Consider the following 20,043-nt stretch of genomic DNA (forward strand, 5'->3'; position numbering starts at 1 on the left):
ATGTGAAAAAGATGAGAGGAAGAAGCTCTCAATAAACAGCCCAACACGGCTCTGAGTTGATGTGTCTACATGCAGTCCCCAAGAGACCCTTGCATAACTGAAACAAGACCAGCCTGTAACACTTTACCTTCTAGCAAGCAATGCTTTCCATTTCCATAGAAGTTGGACTGGCAGTGGCAACAGAAGCCAGAGGGATAGTCTGTGCAGAAAGCATGCTGAGAGCACTGTCTGTGGTTCTGTTCACATGTTTCCTTGATGGCAGCTTGACGTGTGAATACTGAAAATAAAGTATATGTATGTGAAAAAAGACCAAATTAAAAAGAATAGCTCCTCTAAATTAAGTCAAGAAAACTTCACCACAAAATCAGTTGCTACTTGTATGTTTGAAAAAAATACAAAACTAGGTTTTTGAATGTTACAGCATTAACATTCAACTGAGGGGAACACATTTGATTGCTAGCAAAAAGTAACGGCTACTAAGACTTATGGTTACTATTCCTTAATTCGTAAGGCAAAAACTCAGAAAAAAAAACAATACAATATACATTTTTAAAAAATCTACAAAGCATTGTGTTAGTCATTGGGGGAGATAAAAATGGAATAATTTACCACTTCTGCCCTCAAAGAGCTTACAATCTCCTACAACAGTAGGAGAGATATTAATTATTATATTAAAAAAGGGTTCATTTATTCTTGTTTTCTGATTTTTTTTAATGCAACCAGATGGTATAGTTTTTCAAATGCTTTTTCTACATCTTTGTTTTGTTAGTCCTGTATTTCTTGAAATACATTTTAAAATATTGCTGTAGTCTCTGTTAAATTATCTAACTCCTGTCAACTTGTTTAATAGTTTTGAATCACTATTTATTAGGAATATGTCTATAGCTTTTTTGTCATTATATATAACCTGGTTTAGGTTTCAAGAACATATTGTAAAAGAAGGAACTTGCTAAGATCCCTTCTTTTTCTATTTATGAAAATAGCTTTGCATATTTTCCAGTATTACTGTAACTAAGTAATATTTTTATACTTGATAGGCTTCCCTTGTAAATCCAACTGATCTTGAATTATTTCCTTGAGAAGTTCATTTATGGCCTTTTCAATTTATTTTTTTCTGAGACTGGGTAATTTAAATTATCTATTTCTTGTTCTTTTCATTGGAATATTTTGTATTTTTATAAACATTCATTTAACTTGTTTATTATTTTATTGTTATCATAATTGGGCAAAATTGTTTCAGATAATTTACTTCATCATTTGTTGAGATTTCTTCTTACATTTTCATTCTGTAATTTAATTTTCCCTTTAAAAAGATAATTCAGTGATTTAACTGTTTCAAACAGTTTAAAATTGCTTTAAAAATCTGTTTTATTTATTAATTGATTCAATGTACTTCGTTATATCTTCTTTAATTTTCAGAATTTCTATTTTCATGTTAACTGGAATTTTTTATTAGCTAGGTTTCTCTTTCTAATTTGATTGGTTTCCTGCCCACTTAACTTCTTTGCTATTTCTCTCTTTTGTTGCTAGAAGTACTTAATAAAACAAAAATTTCCCCTAAGAACTGCTTTAGTTGATGTCTCCTTAGTATCATTTTATTTTATGAAATTAATTTATGAAATTTAATTTTATGAAATTACTTATTATTTCTATGATTTGTTCTTTGACAAATAACATGTTATTTGAATGCTTTAGGATTAAATTTAGTCTTCATTCAAGTTTGAAACCTTTATAGTCTCTTTATTGATTATGTTTATTGTATTAGGGTTAGTAAAGGATCTGATTATTTCTTCTACTTTTATACATTTATGCAGTTGTTATGCTCTGAACAAGGTCACTTCTTGTAAAGGTACCATTAACACTGAGAAATGTGTATGTTAATTCAGCATTTGTAATGATAGTGTAGTAGTTGTAATAGTAGTAGTAACAGTAGTGGTAGCAATAGAAGTAGTTATATTATATCCACACCTATATATATATATATACACAAACACACACACACACACACACACACACAATAGCTAGCATTTATTCAGTGCTTTAAAATTTACAAATATTTTTTCATTTTATCCTTACAACAACCCTAAGAGGTAGTTGATATTATTACCTCCATTTTACAGATTAGAAACTGAGGTAAACAGTGCTCAATTTACTTGTCCAGGGCTACATAGTTAGTAAGTGTCTATGACTAGATTTGAATTCAGGTCTTCCTGAATTCCTTCACTGTTTCACTTTTTCTCAATTTCTATTTAAGTTCATAACTTCTTTTTTGTTTGTTTGTTTAGCTTTATGTTAGATTTATCTTACCTTGAAAAGGAATACACTGAAGTCCTCAACTAATAGTTTACTATCTTTTTCTCCTTGTAATTTGAATTACTTTTCCTTTAAGTATTTAGATGCTATGCTAGCTGGGCAACTAGGTGGTATAGTACAGGACTTGGAAGAAGATAACTTGAGTTTAAATCCTACCTCAGACACTTACAACTCTGGGCAAGTCACAACTTCTCTGTCTTAGTTTCCCTATCTATAAAATGGTCATGATAATAGCACCTACCTCACAAGGTTATTGTGAGGTTAATGAGTTAAGATAGGTAGGTAGATGACTTTACAAATCTTAAAGCACTATATGAATATTAGTTATTATTATTGTTATACCATGTGGCACATATTTTTAAATTATAATTATCCTGTTTATCTTTTTTAACCATATCTATTTTTGCAGTTGCCTTTTCTGAGATCAAGTGAAGCGAAATATATTTCGCTTTAACCCATGATTTAAACTGTGTGAATCTTCATGTTTCACGTACCTATTTTTTTGTGAATCACATATTACCGGATTTTGCTTTCTAATCCATTTTACTGTCCTTTACTGTTTTATGGATAACTTCACTTGTTTCTTTCTTGAAGTCTTTGTGGCTATGTCATTTCTCTCCCCCCATCCCCAAGTCTTTGGTTGTACTTTTTGTGAAGTTCCTTTCTTCTTCTGGATTTTCCTTCAGGAATGCCATGATCTATGCCTTTTCTTCATTGTGTTTAGTGTATTCTTCTGTTAACCCATATCTTCAGGCTTATAGTTTGATTTGGAACTTCATGCTAAGGGAATGCTTCACCCTTTCCCATACTCATGCATGGGGTAATTAGGCTTTGTGTGGTCTTGACCTCAATTTCCTATGCTCCTAGTCACTGGCTTTCATCTTCCTCTGGTTGGTCTGAGATCAAAGCACTGGCAGCTTCAATGTCTCTGGTCACAGCTTTATAGTTGGTTGCCTCTGGTCAGAGAAGTCAGTCTTCCATCCTTTTTGGGCATTTATGTGGGCTTCAGTCCTCCCTAAGGCTTCCCTAATAGGTTCCTGTTCTTCCTTCACCAATCAGGGCGCTGCCATGGTCATCTATTGCCCTTGGAGCTTCCCCAGTTGCACCACTGTTGTTGTCTCCCTTCTGCCCTATGCTTTTTCACATGCATTCATGCTGGCTATGCTGGCAAGATCTTTTTCAAGCACTATCTTCTGACGTCCTTTGTGCAGTCCTGGACTGGATTAAGGGGCTTGACTTGGTGTCCTTGTTGGAGCATAATGGGAAAGTGAGGCTCCTCTTCACTTTTTTGTGCCACATGTTAATGAGAACTCAACGCCATTACATCTTAGTTTTTTTTTTAAATAGAGAAGAGGTAAACCGGGAATAGTCTGATATACATGCTAGATTTTGGGAAAGCATATTTCAAACATACAGAGAAAGGATACAGTATACCAAAGATGAAAATTCTGCAAGAAACATCATCCCCGGAAGGATGTTTGATTCTGGAATGAAAGAGATGATGTCCTTCAGTCATTCAGCAGGCAAAAGGAAATTTACTTAACCATAGGAAAAGGATGTTCAATAAGGATTTGTATTTAGAATACCTCAAGATAATACAGCTGAGCAAAGTCCCCCTGCTTCTGAGTTACCTTCATGATCTGCTAGCCAAGAATCACAGAACCTCTGGAGCTCCTCATGGTTATTTAGTACTCAGGCTGAAGAGGTGTAGAGGTTGTGGGGTGCTCCTAGATGCACAGAGGCACCCCAAGTTCGCTAGAGGGTTTGGGATGCTGGGAAAAGCCCCAGATTGTGGCACCGGGTCTGCCTGAATGAATTCAACCCAAATCTTCTTCCAGCCAGAGAAACAGCTTATTAAAGATAAATCATATAGGCCAGACTCCCAAGGAACCCAAACATCAGTAACGCCCGTAAGGACAAGCGGGCATGAGAAAAGCTCAGCTTCTAAATGGGGGAGGCCAGGTGGATCTTAAGCCAGGTGACGCCCATGAGGACGAGCGGGAATGAGACAGTCTCAGCCTTTTGGGCATGAGATTCTCAGCATCTGAATGGGGGAGGTCAGGTGACGCCCGTAAGGATGAGCGGGCATGAGAGTCTCAGCCTCTAGGCGTGAGGACAGCTCAGCGTCTGACTGGGGGCTGGGGGCTAAAGTGACACCCATAAGGACTAGTGGGCATGAAAAACCTCAGCCTCTGGGCTTGAGAGATTCTCAGCATCAGAATGGGGGCAAAGGTGAATCTTAAGTACAGAAAGACTGTGGGAGGGATCTAGGAGTGGCCAAGTAGTTTGGGAGGAAGGGCCTAGGGAGATCTGGATGGGAATGGCTAGTAAGGTGGGGTGAACAGAACTCCTGGGTCCTGGACCTCGTGGTGCCTAGCTAGGATTAAGGGTGGGAAATGGCCAGGAGCCACAGGAAGGTAAAACAATGGAGGGGAGATTGGGTGTAGCTACAATGAAAGGCCAGTTGAAGGGGGTAGGTGGTTGAGAAAAAGGGTCCAGGTGGTAATTCCCTTTGGAAGGTCTGAGAGATTTGAATAAACAATGAGAATAGATAATGAAGGGAACTGGAAGGTAGAAGTTTGCTTTCAAAGGGAGATAAAGAGAGACAAACAGGAGCCAGGTTCTTTTTAGGGCGAGGGAGGAAAGCGCATCTGAATAAGATTAAAAGGCAAGGCTGCAAAGGTCTCAGCTTCTGAAACTGAATGAAACCCTTGTCAAGGCAACAGCCTAAGCTATTAGTCTATTGAGCCAGACAAGTTTCAAGAATGACTTCAATAACTTTTAAGCAAAAACTGACCTAAATTCCATAGGGGAATGAGAATTAGACTACTCCCACCAGGAAACCGCCAAGGGCTTTTGGGCTAAATAGGGCAGAAATATCAGTGGAATGGAACATATGGCCTCAGTGAGCAGGAAACACTCATAGGGCATGTGGGTCATGTGGGCCAACTATAGGCAAGCCCTAGGTAGCTAAGTGAGCTAAAAGATTTTCTAGAAGAGTTCTAGCTAGCTGGGAATCCTGGTAATTTGGGAGGTCTATATGACACATTTTTGCTCTTTTGATGGGACCCTTTCCAATTTGTAGCACAGATGAGGGGTGGGCTGTTGTGCAATGAAACTGGAATTTGTGATTCTGGCTACCTATGTCACTATCATTAGAATTCAGAGGCCAGACTGTAATGGGCCAGGATACTGATGGAACTGGTGGGGTATGAGTTAATCTCCTGCTCTACCACAGCCAATCAGGATTGTTGTGAATAAGGAGACTGGTGTTGATCTGTGACAGTTTGAATTAATTTTACCCACAGGTAGTTTGATCTGGAACCCAACTGTGGGCCCTCTGGGTAAGAGGAATAGATGAATGGTTTTAGAACTTTGTCAAGGAGCTCCTGAGACCCCAGGGATCCTCCTTGCTATCTGTTTTTAATCCTCTTTCGGTCAGCTTTTTTCTTTGTGAACTCACTGAGGCTTTTACCTGGGGCTTTCTATCTATCTATCTATCTATCTATATATATATATGTATATATATTTATTAAAAGGATTATTTATCCTTGGGCTCCAAGTGATTCATTGAATGATTTATGGAACTGCAACCTAGACACTTAGTTTTTGTTGTTGTTGTTCAGCACTTTCAGTTGTGTCTAACTCTTTGTGACTCCATGTGGGGTTTTCTTGGCAAAGGTACTAGAGTGATTTGCCATTTCTTTCTCATGTTCATTTTACAGATGAGGAAACTGAAACAAACAGGATTAAGTCACTTGCCCAGGATCACATAGCTAGTAAGTGTCTGAGGCCAGATTTGAACTCACAAAGATGAGTCTTCCTGACTCCAGGCCTGGTGCTCTATCTACTGCACCACCTAGCTGCCGAGACATCTAGTTTTGCAGATATATTAGACTGAAAAAAAAAGTTAGCATTTTTCCTACTTTTTGTATTTTTCCTAAATTTTTCTATTTCCTACATTTCTTAGACTGCAATTGTTAAGTTTCTGATGTTTCCTTAAAAGTAAAAAGTTTGCCATAACTTTTGTTTGTTTTAATGTTTATGTACTGATATCTATTTTATTACTCTATGCAGTATGAATATTGTATTACATAAAAGTATGGATTTTATATCTAAAATACTAACGTCTAGACGTTTGCTTGGAACACATTATGATAGCACATAAATGTTGACCTTATCTTCTTAGCAGACTTAAAATACGCCTTATTTGTGACATGAATCCAGAGACCTTGTCTGAAATCTTTATGGACTGCAGAATCACAAGATAAGGCTTGCCTGCTGGCCTAGAAACCCTGAGTAATTAACTCATAAATGTATAATCTCTTTTGGGGAGTCCTATACATCTTTGAGGGTTTTTCTAAGTTTATTTTTCTTTATTTGAACCTGCTTGTCCTAGTGATGGATGAGTTGCAAATTCCATTTGGATTACCCTTGCTGTGTCAGGGATCCATTGAAAGAAATTTTTAGTGCATTTTAATATAGGAACCATGATAAAATTTGCCTGGACCTCCAAGGGGATTATTTATGAGACATCCTTGAAGAAATTTCTATCACTGGAAAAAAAACACCTAGAGAATTTATCTGGACCGTATTTGGATGGACTTATGCCCTGAAGGAAGAGTTCTTACCCTGGGCAGTTAAGCTTCCACTTGGGTCAATGGGGTGACTTCTTTTTTATTTCAGGTGTCTTTCCCATGAAGAGAGCCCCACATGCTCTGGGATCTCTTTAGGGACTCACTTTTCCTCCTGAAACAAGAAGTTTGACTTCAATTCCCTTTTAGAGTTGGTCAGTGATCCTGTCAGGGCTGGGGGTGGGCAGAGAAGAGGAGCACAAGAGTGTGAAAGGGGGAAGGTGACTTTACTCCAGGGACTCAATGTTATAGTATTTGGAATACAATTGAAAACAGAGAGGCCTCTTGATAAGGGGGAGAAAACAAAGACTCCAGGTGGATCTATAAAAGCACTAAGTCAAGGGCTTTAGTATCTCATCATTTAGTATCTCAGGGAATGATTTCTTGGTCACTAAGTCCTATGAGGAGAGCCTTACATGCTAAGAGGTTCTGCAAGGGACTAGGTTGTCCCTCTCAGAGAAGAATTTTCCTCTTTATTGTGTTTGTTTTGAGGAATGCTTTTCTGCAAGGAACAAACAGCATTAACCTATCAGTATTTTGAAAATGATATTGCTTTGTTAAATTTTATCAATATGTATATAGAATTATAAAATATTAATTATGGAATTTGATTATGAATTCCTGAAACTCTTTAGCTCATATCACCAGGAAAAGCATTCAAAAAGGAAAAATACAGAACCTCCTCAAAACACTAAAGAGTTATCCAAGATTCAGGGATATAATCTTTGCCCAAGATATTCCAGTAGATTTGTTAAGGACAACAAGTATTACAACTAGGGTGAATTATAAGGGTGAGGATTTATTGAGTTAATCAAGTCACCCCAGCCCTTAAAACAACTGACAAGATATGTTTTTAGGTGAGAACACATATTAAGTGAGTCAATCAAGAAACATGTAGCAGGTGTGGACAAGACCTTAACATCTTTAGATCAATCAAGACATTTCAAGATGTCTGGTCAGATCAGTTGGAGGACCTTATGAACCTTGGAAGTTGAATGCGTTTAGCCTTCCCATCCATGTTCTAACCTTAATGATATCACCAGAATAGCAGATGGTAAATGAGGATATAATGAGGAACAGCAGCTTTAAGACTCTATCAGGTGTCCAAAAGAAAAGCTATATCATACCTAAATGAAACATGTGGAAGACTTCAGCAAGAGAATTTTCAGGAGTTGTCCAATTTGCTACATTTGCTCTCTAAGCTTGAGTCCACTTCTCTAGGGACTCCATGAGACAGTGTTACAGATTGGTCAAGAAATGTATGGTGAGGTCTATAAGTTGTCCATCTAACTGCATATCATAATCTGAACAGTAACCATTCTTCATATTTATTTCCCATCTAACTTCACTCCTTTGGACCTTTGGACTAGACTTCATCAAGGTCACACTCCATAGGAACCTCATCAAGAAACATTTCATGCAGCAATACTGCATTAGACTTAGTACTCATACCTCATTAGTAGTCTCAGCCCTTCTGACTGAACTCCTCCCAAAATCTCCATTTAACCAAAATCTTCCAGGTTAGCTATCTCTTTACTTAGCCTCTATCTACAATCCTTTGGATCTTTGAACTGGACTCCATAACATTCATTCCTTGATACCTTATGCCTTCCTCCATCTCCTTTTCTGTTTTTCCTTTTGTGTGGTGTCTTTTCCCTTACATTTTGAGCTTCTTGAGGTCAGGGGCTGTCTTTCTTTTTGTATTTGTATCCCCAGCATTTAACACAGTGAGTGCTTAATAAATGTTCATAGACTGACGGACTCATTCATTTATTTTTTTTCCTGTGTAGATGGTTAAACCAAACTCTTTTCAGTGGTTACAGTTCTCTGGGACTTTCCAATATTCAAGGCTTGATACAAGACCTCAATATACATAGGACCCTTCTTCAACTTAACTCTTTGCTGGATCTCTTCCATCATTTTAGTGAACATATTTAGTGAACATATTTGCTTCTCTGTCTTTTGAATGAGGTGTGCTTTGTTGTTACATATTTCCAGGAATATTTCATATTTTTGATATATGGATGAGAGACAGGTTGTTGGAAGAGAGCTTTCATGGTGGTATTTTGCTCTAATGAATCAAATGATCTATTTTTTTTTTGTGAGGCAATTGGGGTTAACTGACTTGTCCAGAGTCACACAGCTAGTGAGTGCTATGTATCTGAGGCCACATTTGAACTCAGGTCCTCCTGACTCGAAGGTTGGTGCTCTATCACTGCACCACCTAGCTGCCCATGAATCAAATGATCTAAAAAAAGTAAACAAACAATAAGCCCAAACAAAATTCAATAAGCCTTCTATTCTCTATCCCTTTCAGTCAAAGATGTGTTGGTAAAGATAGGGTCTCTTATAAGACATTGTCCATGAAAGCCTACTTCTCTATTAATACTCTTATCAAAGATGCCCTCAGTGCATGTATATATTATTATAAAAATTTATATAGATGGAAAAGTAAGCACATAGGTTGTTAGCTGCTAGTACCTTCTTGATGAACTTTTCTAGGATGATGGGGGATTATTATATCTGAAATTCTTTCCAATCCTTTGATATCTTCACTCCTTGAGATAATTTGGGTATTATTCCATCAACATCTTTACAACTGTGTTGCCTCCAACATGGATTACCTCTATTTATACTTAGTGTAATCCACTTTCTTTACCCAATATTTTTCTCTTTAGTGTCATTTCTACATCCTCCATACATGATAATGATAAGAATCCAAGCAAAAGGACTTTTGGTTGATATGGTGATATGAAAGGTCATAAAGTTACTCAGTTCTCCACTTCCACCCCAAAAAATATATGAAAATGGCACCAGATAGAACAATGATAAAGAAAATTGAAGAGAAACAGAAGCATGGACCTTCATCTAATCTAGAACTGTACACCATAATCACCCCCCCAATAATCAGAAGCCAACAGAATATCAGAGTAGAATCATACCAGAAAAGCCTGCACAAGACCTTGTAAATGAACCTGAAGTCTGTGGGCTCTGGGAGAGGGATTGGACTTCAGAAGCCAGTGTGAATTCTGACAAATTAAGCTCAAGGCTTCTGAACTAGGGTTACAAGCCAGTCCAAGCTCTAGTAATCAGATATTCTTATTGGAATGAGAAAGAGAAGAGGTTACACACACAGATTTTGGTATAGAAATGTATTGAATTCAAAAGGGAAACAAATGGGTACAGAAAAAGGAGACAATAAGTTCAAGAGCCAAGGCCAGTGCCTTAGGATTTACATGTATATCCCAGCATCAGTATTACCATGGAGACTCGTCCCTGAAAATCAGCCAGTCACAGATATCATACAACTAGGTATACTTTCAAATTGTTCATAAGGAGTTTAAGGAAGGGGGACAGACAAAGCTAGGACCTTTCAAAGTCCTGAATTTGAGCTCTGCTGCCCCTCTTTACAGACTCTGATAATCAGTTTCTGTTTCTAGCTCTGATACAGTTACCACTGGTCCATGGCTTTGCTGACATTTTACAGCAAACTGAGAAATTATTGGTGATTCCTTTCGCTTTACTCCCCTCCCCTTCTGCCTCTAAGTTGGGAGAAAGGGGATTCTGGTAACTAATCAATCTCTCTCAGATTCCTTCTCCCCTCTTTCTCACTAGAGAGAAATGATTGAATGAGGGAAGCTATTGCTTCCATAATTGGAAGTATTTTGCACTAGCTGCTATTATTTCCAAGGAACATACCAATCAGCCCTTTCATGCTCCCCTTTTTTTTTGTCATGGGCTTGCTGTTTATTCTCTTGCTACTGTTATCCCATTTTTTTGTAACAGAAATTAGTAGCAGAAGCAAGTTTAATGTTATTTGCTATGAGAGAAGTAATAAAGAGCAATCTGGATAAACATGCTAGACAAATGCATCTCTCTCACTGGGAGGAACAGGTAGGTTACTGTCCCCCAGGTCATTACAAACTTAGATTCAGCAAGCAATAGTTTCCTTAATCAGCCAATAAGAAGAGTAAATAATAAATAAGCATAGTAATTAATAACCTGAAGCAAATTATATTTCACTAGACTACAGATGTTAGTGACAAAGAATCTAGAACAAAGAGGGAAAGAAGGGCTTATTTCCATGGACACCATAGGTTCCAGTTGGAATCCTTTAGTAGCACACTCCTGGATCCTCCCTGCTATCCTTGCCTCCTTTTTTCATCAGCTTACTGGTGGGTGGAAATATTTATAGGATGATGGACTATTCTCATCCAGTGGAACCCATCACTAATATTTACCTTGCAAAAACAAAACAAAATGAAACTTTGGAGGGCAGATCATAGAGGGGGTATTAAAGATTAAAGAGAAAGAAACTGTAAGAACCAGTGATCAGAGTCTGGGTTTGGTGAAGAGAGGAGGGCAGGGAAGTTGGAAAAGACCACTTCAGTTATAGATTACTAACATTTATCAAATGTCTTCTCTTTCTTTACCTCCTCCTTTGTAAGAAAGATAGTGGGGGGGGGGCGTTAAAGAGAAGAAAAAATGTAAAGATGATATGATGAACAGAAATAAATAACAGTCAGTGAATGTGATGGACTCAATAATAAAAGGAGAAGAATGAAATAGAAAACAGAAACCAACAACATGTTGTTTACTGAAAACCCACTTAAATTTAAATAGTTACAGAATTAAAATGAGGGTAATAAAGTAGAACTTGTGCCTCAGGCAAGTTTAAAAATCAAAAAAAGGAATAGCAATCACGACCACAAATGAGATAACAGTGAAAATATACATGGTTAAAAGAAATAAGCTGAGAAACCAGTTTATGCTTAAAGGTACTACAGATAATGAAATAATACCAAAACTTAATGTGGATTTAGTAAATGTCATAGCATCTAAATACATAAAAAGAAAAGTAAACTGAATTTCAGAAAGAAATAGTCATCATTAGAATTAGAATTAGAATAATTGGGGAGCTCAACATGCCCCTTTCACAGTTAGATAAAGCTAACAAAAAGATACATGAGAAAGAAATTAAGGACTTAAGTGGAATTCTTGAAAAATTAGATATAGATATCTGAAAAGGCAACAAAAATGGGAATATATATATTCTCAACTGTGTATAGTACCTTTATAAAAGCTGTTCATATATTAAGACATAAAAACCTCATAAAGAAATGCAGAAAGATATATTAAATACATAATTAATGACTATAATTAAATAAAAATTATAATTAAGATAACATTTAAAAGAATTTAAACTTAAATGAGGACTAAATAATTTAATCCTAAAGAACTGGTGAGTCAGAGAACAAAAATTAGAAACTTTTTCTTTCAAAGAAAATAATGACAATCAGACAACATATCAAAAATTCAGGACACAGCCAAAGTGGTCCTTAAGGGAAAATTATATTGCTAAATATGTCCATCAACAAAAGAGAATGAATTAGGATACAACTAAGAATAATTAAAAAAGTAATCTTTTTTTTAAAATTGCAATTAAAGCCCAAAATAGAAATTCTGAAAATAAGAAATAAAACTGAAAACAAAAATAACCTATGGAATTGTCAAATAAAATTAAGACCTGTTTTTAAAATCTAAAAATAATGCATTACTTGGTTTTAAAAAAACTAAATTACTAATATAAAAATGGGGGGGAAGAATTCACAATGCTTGAAAAAGAAATAAAGGAATTTACTAGAAACTATTTACCTGATTTTGTCAACAAAATTACAAATGAAATGGATAAATATTTTACAAATATATAAAATGTATTAATAGAACAAGAAACAGAGAATTTTAAATATCCAAATCACAGGAAAAAAATAGTAAAAGAACTCTCAAAAAAGATAAAAACAGGATCAGATCACTTTACAAGTAAATTCTACTAGATAGTTTACTAGATTTAATGTTTTTAGTTAACAAAGTGATATATATGTGTGTGTATTTATATATAATTATTTATACATTATATAATTGGATCTTTGTGACAACCATTAACTACAATAAAAATGTTTTACCATTATGTGTATTTTACAAATGAAAAAATTAATACTCAAAGAGGTTATGTGACTTCTCCAAGGTCACATAGTACTCTCCTTTTGAAAATTTTTTTCAAATTACATTATATTTCTACATTTTTTCTAGTGGAAAAAGAAAATAAGGTGGTAAAGGAAGATTTGTCTTTGGAGTAGCAGCTTACTAAGAGTATTTACTCTTACCTTTTATTTTTATAGTTTTTGATGTGACTATCCATGAGTAAGAATACAAAAATATTATGCTATGATGAATTGTATTTTTAATTAAACTTTCTTTATCAATTTTATATTAAGGTTTTACATCTGCAGAAATGAAAATTATTCTCATAATAATGATTATCAGGGAGAGATTATTACCCAGAGATGGAAGAGAAATTGGTCAATTCATACAAAATTCTATTACTTTATGAATAATGATTGCTCAAAACAGAACATATTCAGTAATTTACTCCTTGACTCTCATTGGAGTCAATGAATCATGGTGCTGAAGACTGGGTTCCTGGGGGACAAATATCATGCATGAGACAGTAAACCAAAACAATAGAAACAAGTGTTCAATAATCTTCATCTATAGGCATTTAAAAAGATAATTAATAACTTCTTCAGTATAAGCTGATTGAAGACTCAAAAAACAAAACGAAAAGGTTTATTTTTGTCAAATCTTTAAACCCAAAATGATACATTATACTTTTCAGCCTAGAAGGAACGAGCAATTCCATTTCTTTCCCCCTCATTTTATGGAACATGACTTTTAATAACATTATTAGTGATTGTTAATGGGCAAGAGATTCAAAATAGAATCTGTCTGCCTAGATATATCTAGCAAAAAGTAATTAGCCCATTTCTTGAAACAAAGGATTTTAAAGATTGTTTCAAACTTCTGAATTTATCAGCTTGTTTAACAGGAAAATGTTGACTCTACTAAAACAGAGTGTTAGTATCCCAGTCTTATAATATACTTACCATCAGTTTTGAAATTGCTATCTTCTTCCATTCCTACAATGTACCTCCCATGATTCAATGGTGGTGTATTTTCTGGAAAATGATAATCTGTAAGAACAACTCCCTCAGAATAGTCTGACAGAGCTTCCATTTCTGAAGACGTAACTCCACCATCTGGGTAAGGCTGGATAGTTTCATTTTTAGAATAGAATCGTAAAGCTTCTGTTAAGACATCCAGGAATTCTCCGTTGGTGTCTGGTGGAACTGGGCTTTTAATTCCTTTTTGCTGAGAAGACTCAGTGTGGCCTTGCGATATCTGAAAAATTGTTTCCCTCTCTGGTGTCCCTTCTTTAATTTGATGATGCAAGGGGTCAGATTCTGTATTAGGAGATAATTGCCAATGACTAGGTGCTGGATATAACAATTTGAATCTCTGCTCTGAGTCCAGTGGGGAGAATATACCATCACGGTTTGATTCACGATTATCTACTTGACTATGAGAACTGGCATGTAAGTCAAGTAAAACTTCTTTCTTGCTGTGACTGTTTGATACTAGCTCTTCTCTGGGTGAGTGTTCATTTTCATCACCATCTTTATTATAAAAAACCTCAACATAATCCATTTTCTCTTCAGTATAGTTACTTTCCAGGATGCTGTACTTTGCAGCATTATTAAGAAATTGCTCCAGAGAATGGGCTACAGAAAGGTTTCCTCTGAGGTTTGCAGGTTCAACGTTATCCATCTGGAATGTGCTGCCAATGTGAAAAGCCCATACTCCAGGTATGCCCAGGTTACTTATTCTAAATACAAAATGAACAATTAGGTAAAGCTACTACATTTTAAAATATATATTTTTGAATATTCATGTAAAGTTAATTCACCTTACTTTAAAACATAATTAAGTGTTTTGTTCTAGATCAGCAGGTAAAATCCATAGTTTTTAGTAGTTTTAAAATGAGATGAACCAAACAAATATGATAATGAAAGAGAACATACACAATTTTCCTATAAACCATCTTAACATCTCTTCAGAGGCTCTATATGCATACGGTATTCAAAAATCTAGCTGAAAAATTTAGTGAATAACCCATTATTTCTCAACTAGATTTTTTTGCTTATCACCAGGACAGCAAAATCTTGATGTCTAGAAACAACCAAATTTCATGAGGGCAAGAATCATGCCTTATTTATGTTTGTATCACTCCAGCAAAACAAGATAAAAAGTACTGAATTTGGTTTAAGAGCACCTGAGTTCAAATCTCATGAGTTTGGACGAGTTAGCCTCTAAGATCTTTGCTAGCTCAAAATCTGTAATTCACATATGGATTCTTAGTAAATATTTATTCATTGAATATAATTGATCCAAATGAGTGAATAATTCACTCTTCACCTGGATTTTTAGCATCATTTAATATAATTGGGAAAGTTAATGCTTATAAATCCCTATCAAAGGTTGAAAAAAAATTTGGAAACACAACTTCTCCCAGAATAGACTGAAAGAGTTTCCATTTCTGAAGATAAATTTCCACCACCTGAGTAGGCTTAGATAGTTTCATTTCAGGATAAAAAGTATAGCCTTCAAGTTAATTTTTAGCCTAGAAAAATTTCATTTCCATAACTTTAATTTTAGTTTGGCTAAAATGCATAGAAGAATGACTAAATATAAAGTACTCCATCGCAAAAATGGCAAAATACAAAGTTAATATGGAACAACAGAAAGTAACTTAATCAAAACAGTAGAATTTGTGAAACTTTTAAAAAAATATTTTTAGTCCAGAAAATTAATTGCTAGTCACCCCCATTTAAAGAACAGTTATATATTCTTTTCTAAAGAATATTTCATATGTAGACTTTCTTCAGCTTTCAACTGAAGTATATCCAATCAGCTCAGTAGTAACAATTATGTTTTGTCTACTAAAGAGTATTCTAGCCATCCTCTGGTTTTCTAGTGAAGCATATCAAGTAGTCTGTTGATAGTTTCTTTTTTTTTTCTTTTTCGCTTTTTGGTGAGGCAACTGGGGTTAAGTGACTTGCCCAGGGTCACACAGCTAGTAAGTGTCATGTGTCTGAGACTGGATTTGAACTCACATACTCCTGACTCCAAGGCCGGAGCTCTATCCACTGCACTACCTAGCTGCCCCCAGTAGTTTCTTAATATGATACAATGACACATCTTTATTATTACAATAATTTAGGACCTGATTTATGTACCCAAATCCAAACTTTACAAAAATGTAATAAGCAAATTGATTTCATTAAGTCAGCTTATTTCATTTTGGCACGTCCAAAAACTCTATACTGCCAAAAGCTATGGGATTTCCCCAAGAATCAATCAATAAAGAAAACAGGTTAATGTGCATAACAGAAAATGAGTAATTAATTGAATTGAATAAAAACATGAACTTTCTCACAAAAATCCATTGTTTTCATCTGGATTTCTATAGTACTAATATTTTCCATTACAGTAGGAAGGCTACTCTTAAAAATGATTTTAAGGAAGAATGAAAAATCAAAGTTAATTTTTGCTACCATATATACATTAAATATCTTTGTGAAAAAAATATTGTTTGCATAGTTGAAAAATAAGAGAAATTGAAAAAGATAAGGAAAAATCTTAGAAATATAAGAATAATGAATTTGACATTATATAAAAAGTCCATGAAATTCCATCTTGCAGTAGCTATGGTAATCTTCAAATAAGAGAATTTAAACTATATTTTAAAAAGTTGAAATTACCATTCATCTAGATTTAAACCACTCTCTTCTCTCTTGTGTCATATATAAGCATACATCAACACCTGTAAGAGGTGCTGATTTTAATATGTCCTTAAATGCAAGGTCATCTGGAAAACTTAATTATACGAGGAATTTAAATTTTTGTTTTCCTCAGTAACAAAACAAAGCTAGAAGTAATAAAGGGCCATAAAATGACTACATAATTGCTATATAAGTAGCACTCAAAGGACAGTAAGTCTTTATTGATTTCAAATTTAAAGAATATATACACATTTAAGATTGGTACACTATGACTAAATCAAAGGATCTGAATGAGACTTGAACTTAGGTTTGAACTACTGATTGTTGAACTCGGAATTTCTGATCTCTTCGAGGGAAATGAAGAATATTTAGAGAAATCTCCCCAAAATGAATGAAACTAAAAGGTTTTTCTGAAGGCAAGTATTGAAATATGTATGAATAGACCATGAAACCTAAAAGGAATATTGAGAGGTAAGAATGTAAGGAAATAAACAGCCAAGGATATGCTATTAGATGTTTAATAAAAATAATATTTATATAGCATTCACGATGTGCTAGGTACTTTATAATTGTTATCTCATTTGATCCAGCACTTAGCACAGTGCCTGGCACATAGTAGACACTTAATAAATGTTGATTGATTGAGCCTCTCAACCCTGGAAATCAGATGCTATTATATCCCAGATAAAGAAACTGAGGCAAACAGAGGCTAAATGATTGCCTAGGGCCACACAGCTATTAAGTGTCTGAGCCCAGATTTTAATTCTAGTCTTCCTGACTCCAGGCCTGTTGTTCTAACTGCTGTGCCACCTAACTTCCCATTTAACAACCAGCTCTCTGAAACACGACACACTTTTAAGTTTAATCTGCATTATTATCACTTTCTTAAGTCTACGCAACCAACAAAACAATAACACAAGCCCTGATTTTCAGAGTTTGCCAATTTCTGTGGTTCCTTTGCTCACACTGAAAATTTAACAATCAACTTTTATTCCAGGTGTGTGAACAACACTCCTCTACATACATGTGACTTTTTATCATTTTTGGCAGGATAGTAATAGAAATAAATAAAAAATGAATGAATATCAGTCAGTTCTATCTAAAGACTAATAATATATGAGCTCTAATAAGGAAAATAAGCATGCTGTTGAAATGAGAAGCTTTGTTATTGAAGGCCTAATCTTTTCCCTAGCTATTAACCTTTCTTACATGCAACAAAGGTATTGAAGTAATCTGGAAGCCTTGTGCAGCTTCTAAAAGCTTATCAAATTCAAGTACATGAAAGTTTAAGTAAAGTAAAAACTGAGTGAATGTTTATTACTTACTGGTAGAGATTTTTTACAGATTGTTCAGTGCTAGTTACACTAAAATAAAGCCCTTCTCTCTTCTGATAGCTGTCTTTACCTCGGCTGAAACCCACTCTGGCTGGGAGTTCGAGCTGCATATTATAAGATTCTTTGGGACAAGTTCCGAAGAACTGAAGACCATTGGTAGGATAAAGAAAGAGAGCGTAGGTATCAAACTCATCAAATGCCAAGACTACCTGAAATGTATTCATCTGTAAAAAAAAAAAAAAACCAAGAACATGAATTAGAGACAAAACATTCATAAAAACTTAGACACCAGCAAATCATAAAGTACTATAGATTTTTTTTTCTATTAAGAGTTGTTACTAACATCAAATTTCACCAAATTACTCCAATCTAAAACACCAGTAGTATTTTGAAAATGTAATTTCCAAAGTTACAGAACTTTGTTTAATGTCATTTCCTGAGAGAAATGAATTTAACCCCTATCTTGAAAAGAAACAAAAACAGAATTCTTTAAAAAAAAAAACAAACCTCAATTTTAACTGGGATCATAAAAGACTGGAATGTTGGGACTATATTTCCAGAACTAAGGAAGTTAGTAATTGTACTAATGATTAAAGGCTTCAATATTTCTCACAGCTTATACACTGCAAATAATTGTTTTTGTCTTTGTTTTACTGTTTGTTACATTGTTAATAAATGCTGTAACTAGAAACTTTGATATTTATTTAAGACCAAGAGAACAGTGGGCTTGATTGGGAAAAGAGGTAACTCCAATTTATTTTAAATACAATACTTAATAAACTGGGGTAGAGGCTCAGAGGGCAATTACTTAATTAATAAGTAATGCTGTGACTTACTGATTAATGTGGTAATATAAAAACATACCCTTTTGTTATTATCCTCAGAAAGCTAGGTGGTACATTGGATTGAATGCTAGGCCTGGGATCAACAAGAATTGAATTCAAATATGACCTTAGACATTTACAAGAAGTATAACCTTTGGTAAGTCATTTAACCTATGTCTGCTTCAGTTTCCTCAACAGTAAAATGGAGATAATAACAGCATCTACTTTCCAGGGTTGTTGTAAGGATTACAGAAGATATTTTTAAAGTGCTTAGCACAATACCTGACAATAAATACTTATTTTCTGACTTCCTTATTATGCTTATTATTGTTCTTATTATTTAGTATGAATAAGGAAAACACGTTAGTAGCAGGTATAAAAAGGACTGTCCATTCTACCTAGGTTATATATGAAATTGTACAGCCCCTAAAGTCCTATTACACAAATGAAATGTATACATACACTGAGAAACAACAAAGCCTAGTAGATTCAGGGTCTGTCTTGGAGCCAGAAAGACCTGGATTCAAGTGTTGTCTTGACATATACTATGTGACCCTAGGAAAGTCACTTAACCTCTCAGTACTCTAGGCAACCTTTTAAAAGTGTTATAGATAAGGTACCAGATTACAAGAAAGGAGGGAATTCTTTATCAATGAAACAATTCCAAACCCTATCCCTATGTATATCCTACCATTCATCTGAGAAATAGGTTAGCAAAAGCTGGGAGACTACAGGGTGAGAGAGGTACAATTCCTTTTGAATCCTATTGGTTTTGAAGTGCAGGGAAACTGCTTTTGAAAAGGAACTAAGTGGCTGTTGAGGGGCTGGACTTCATTTTGCCAGACTCAGCTGAAGTGCAGAGTGATGGGAAGTCTCCATTTACCAAAGGAAGGGCTATAAGTGGAAGACATTGCACAGAGAGTGGTAGGGAAAGAAAGGTGGTAATCAAACACAAGTGACAAGTGAAAAGGAACTGGCCACAGACTTCAAAAAATTAAACAAGTAGAAGATGAAATTGTGTTGTTGGTGAGATAGCAAAGTCATTTGTTGGTCCTCTTTGCTTCTTCTGTACTTTACCAGGATCTTAGACTGCGGAAACTACCACCGTTTGCTTGTCCAACCATGTCTTTCCCATTACTCATTCAGAGTAAGAGGATAAGATAAAGAGAGAGCATAACAGGGATCCAAGTACTCACTCCCAGCTTCAGTATTACTATAGCCCACAACTGGGAACTTGTTCCTAAAAACACTTAGTTGA

At 35.1% G+C, this 20,043-nt stretch overlaps 1 protein-coding gene across 2 annotated transcripts in view; it reads right to left on the minus strand.

Annotated features, from left to right (window-relative positions):
- NID2 (nidogen 2) overlaps positions 1-20,043 on the minus strand; it is a 133,474-nt gene that overhangs the window by 93,692 nt on the left and 19,739 nt on the right. For both annotated transcript variants that reach the window (XM_027841629.1, XM_027841621.1), the window contains exons 3-5: positions 17,953-18,185; positions 13,892-14,670; positions 128-277 (exon numbers count right to left, since the gene is read on the minus strand). In XM_027841629.1, coding sequence (XP_027697430.1) covers positions 128-277; positions 13,892-14,670; positions 17,953-18,185 — 1,162 coding nt within the window. The remainder of the gene's footprint in view (positions 1-127; positions 278-13,891; positions 14,671-17,952; positions 18,186-20,043) is intronic.

This window comes from Vombatus ursinus, unplaced genomic scaffold, assembly GCF_900497805.2.
Source record: "Vombatus ursinus unplaced genomic scaffold, bare-nosed wombat genome assembly UNPS02004746.1, whole genome shotgun sequence".
Classification (NCBI taxonomy): domain Eukaryota; kingdom Metazoa; phylum Chordata; class Mammalia; order Diprotodontia; family Vombatidae; genus Vombatus; species Vombatus ursinus.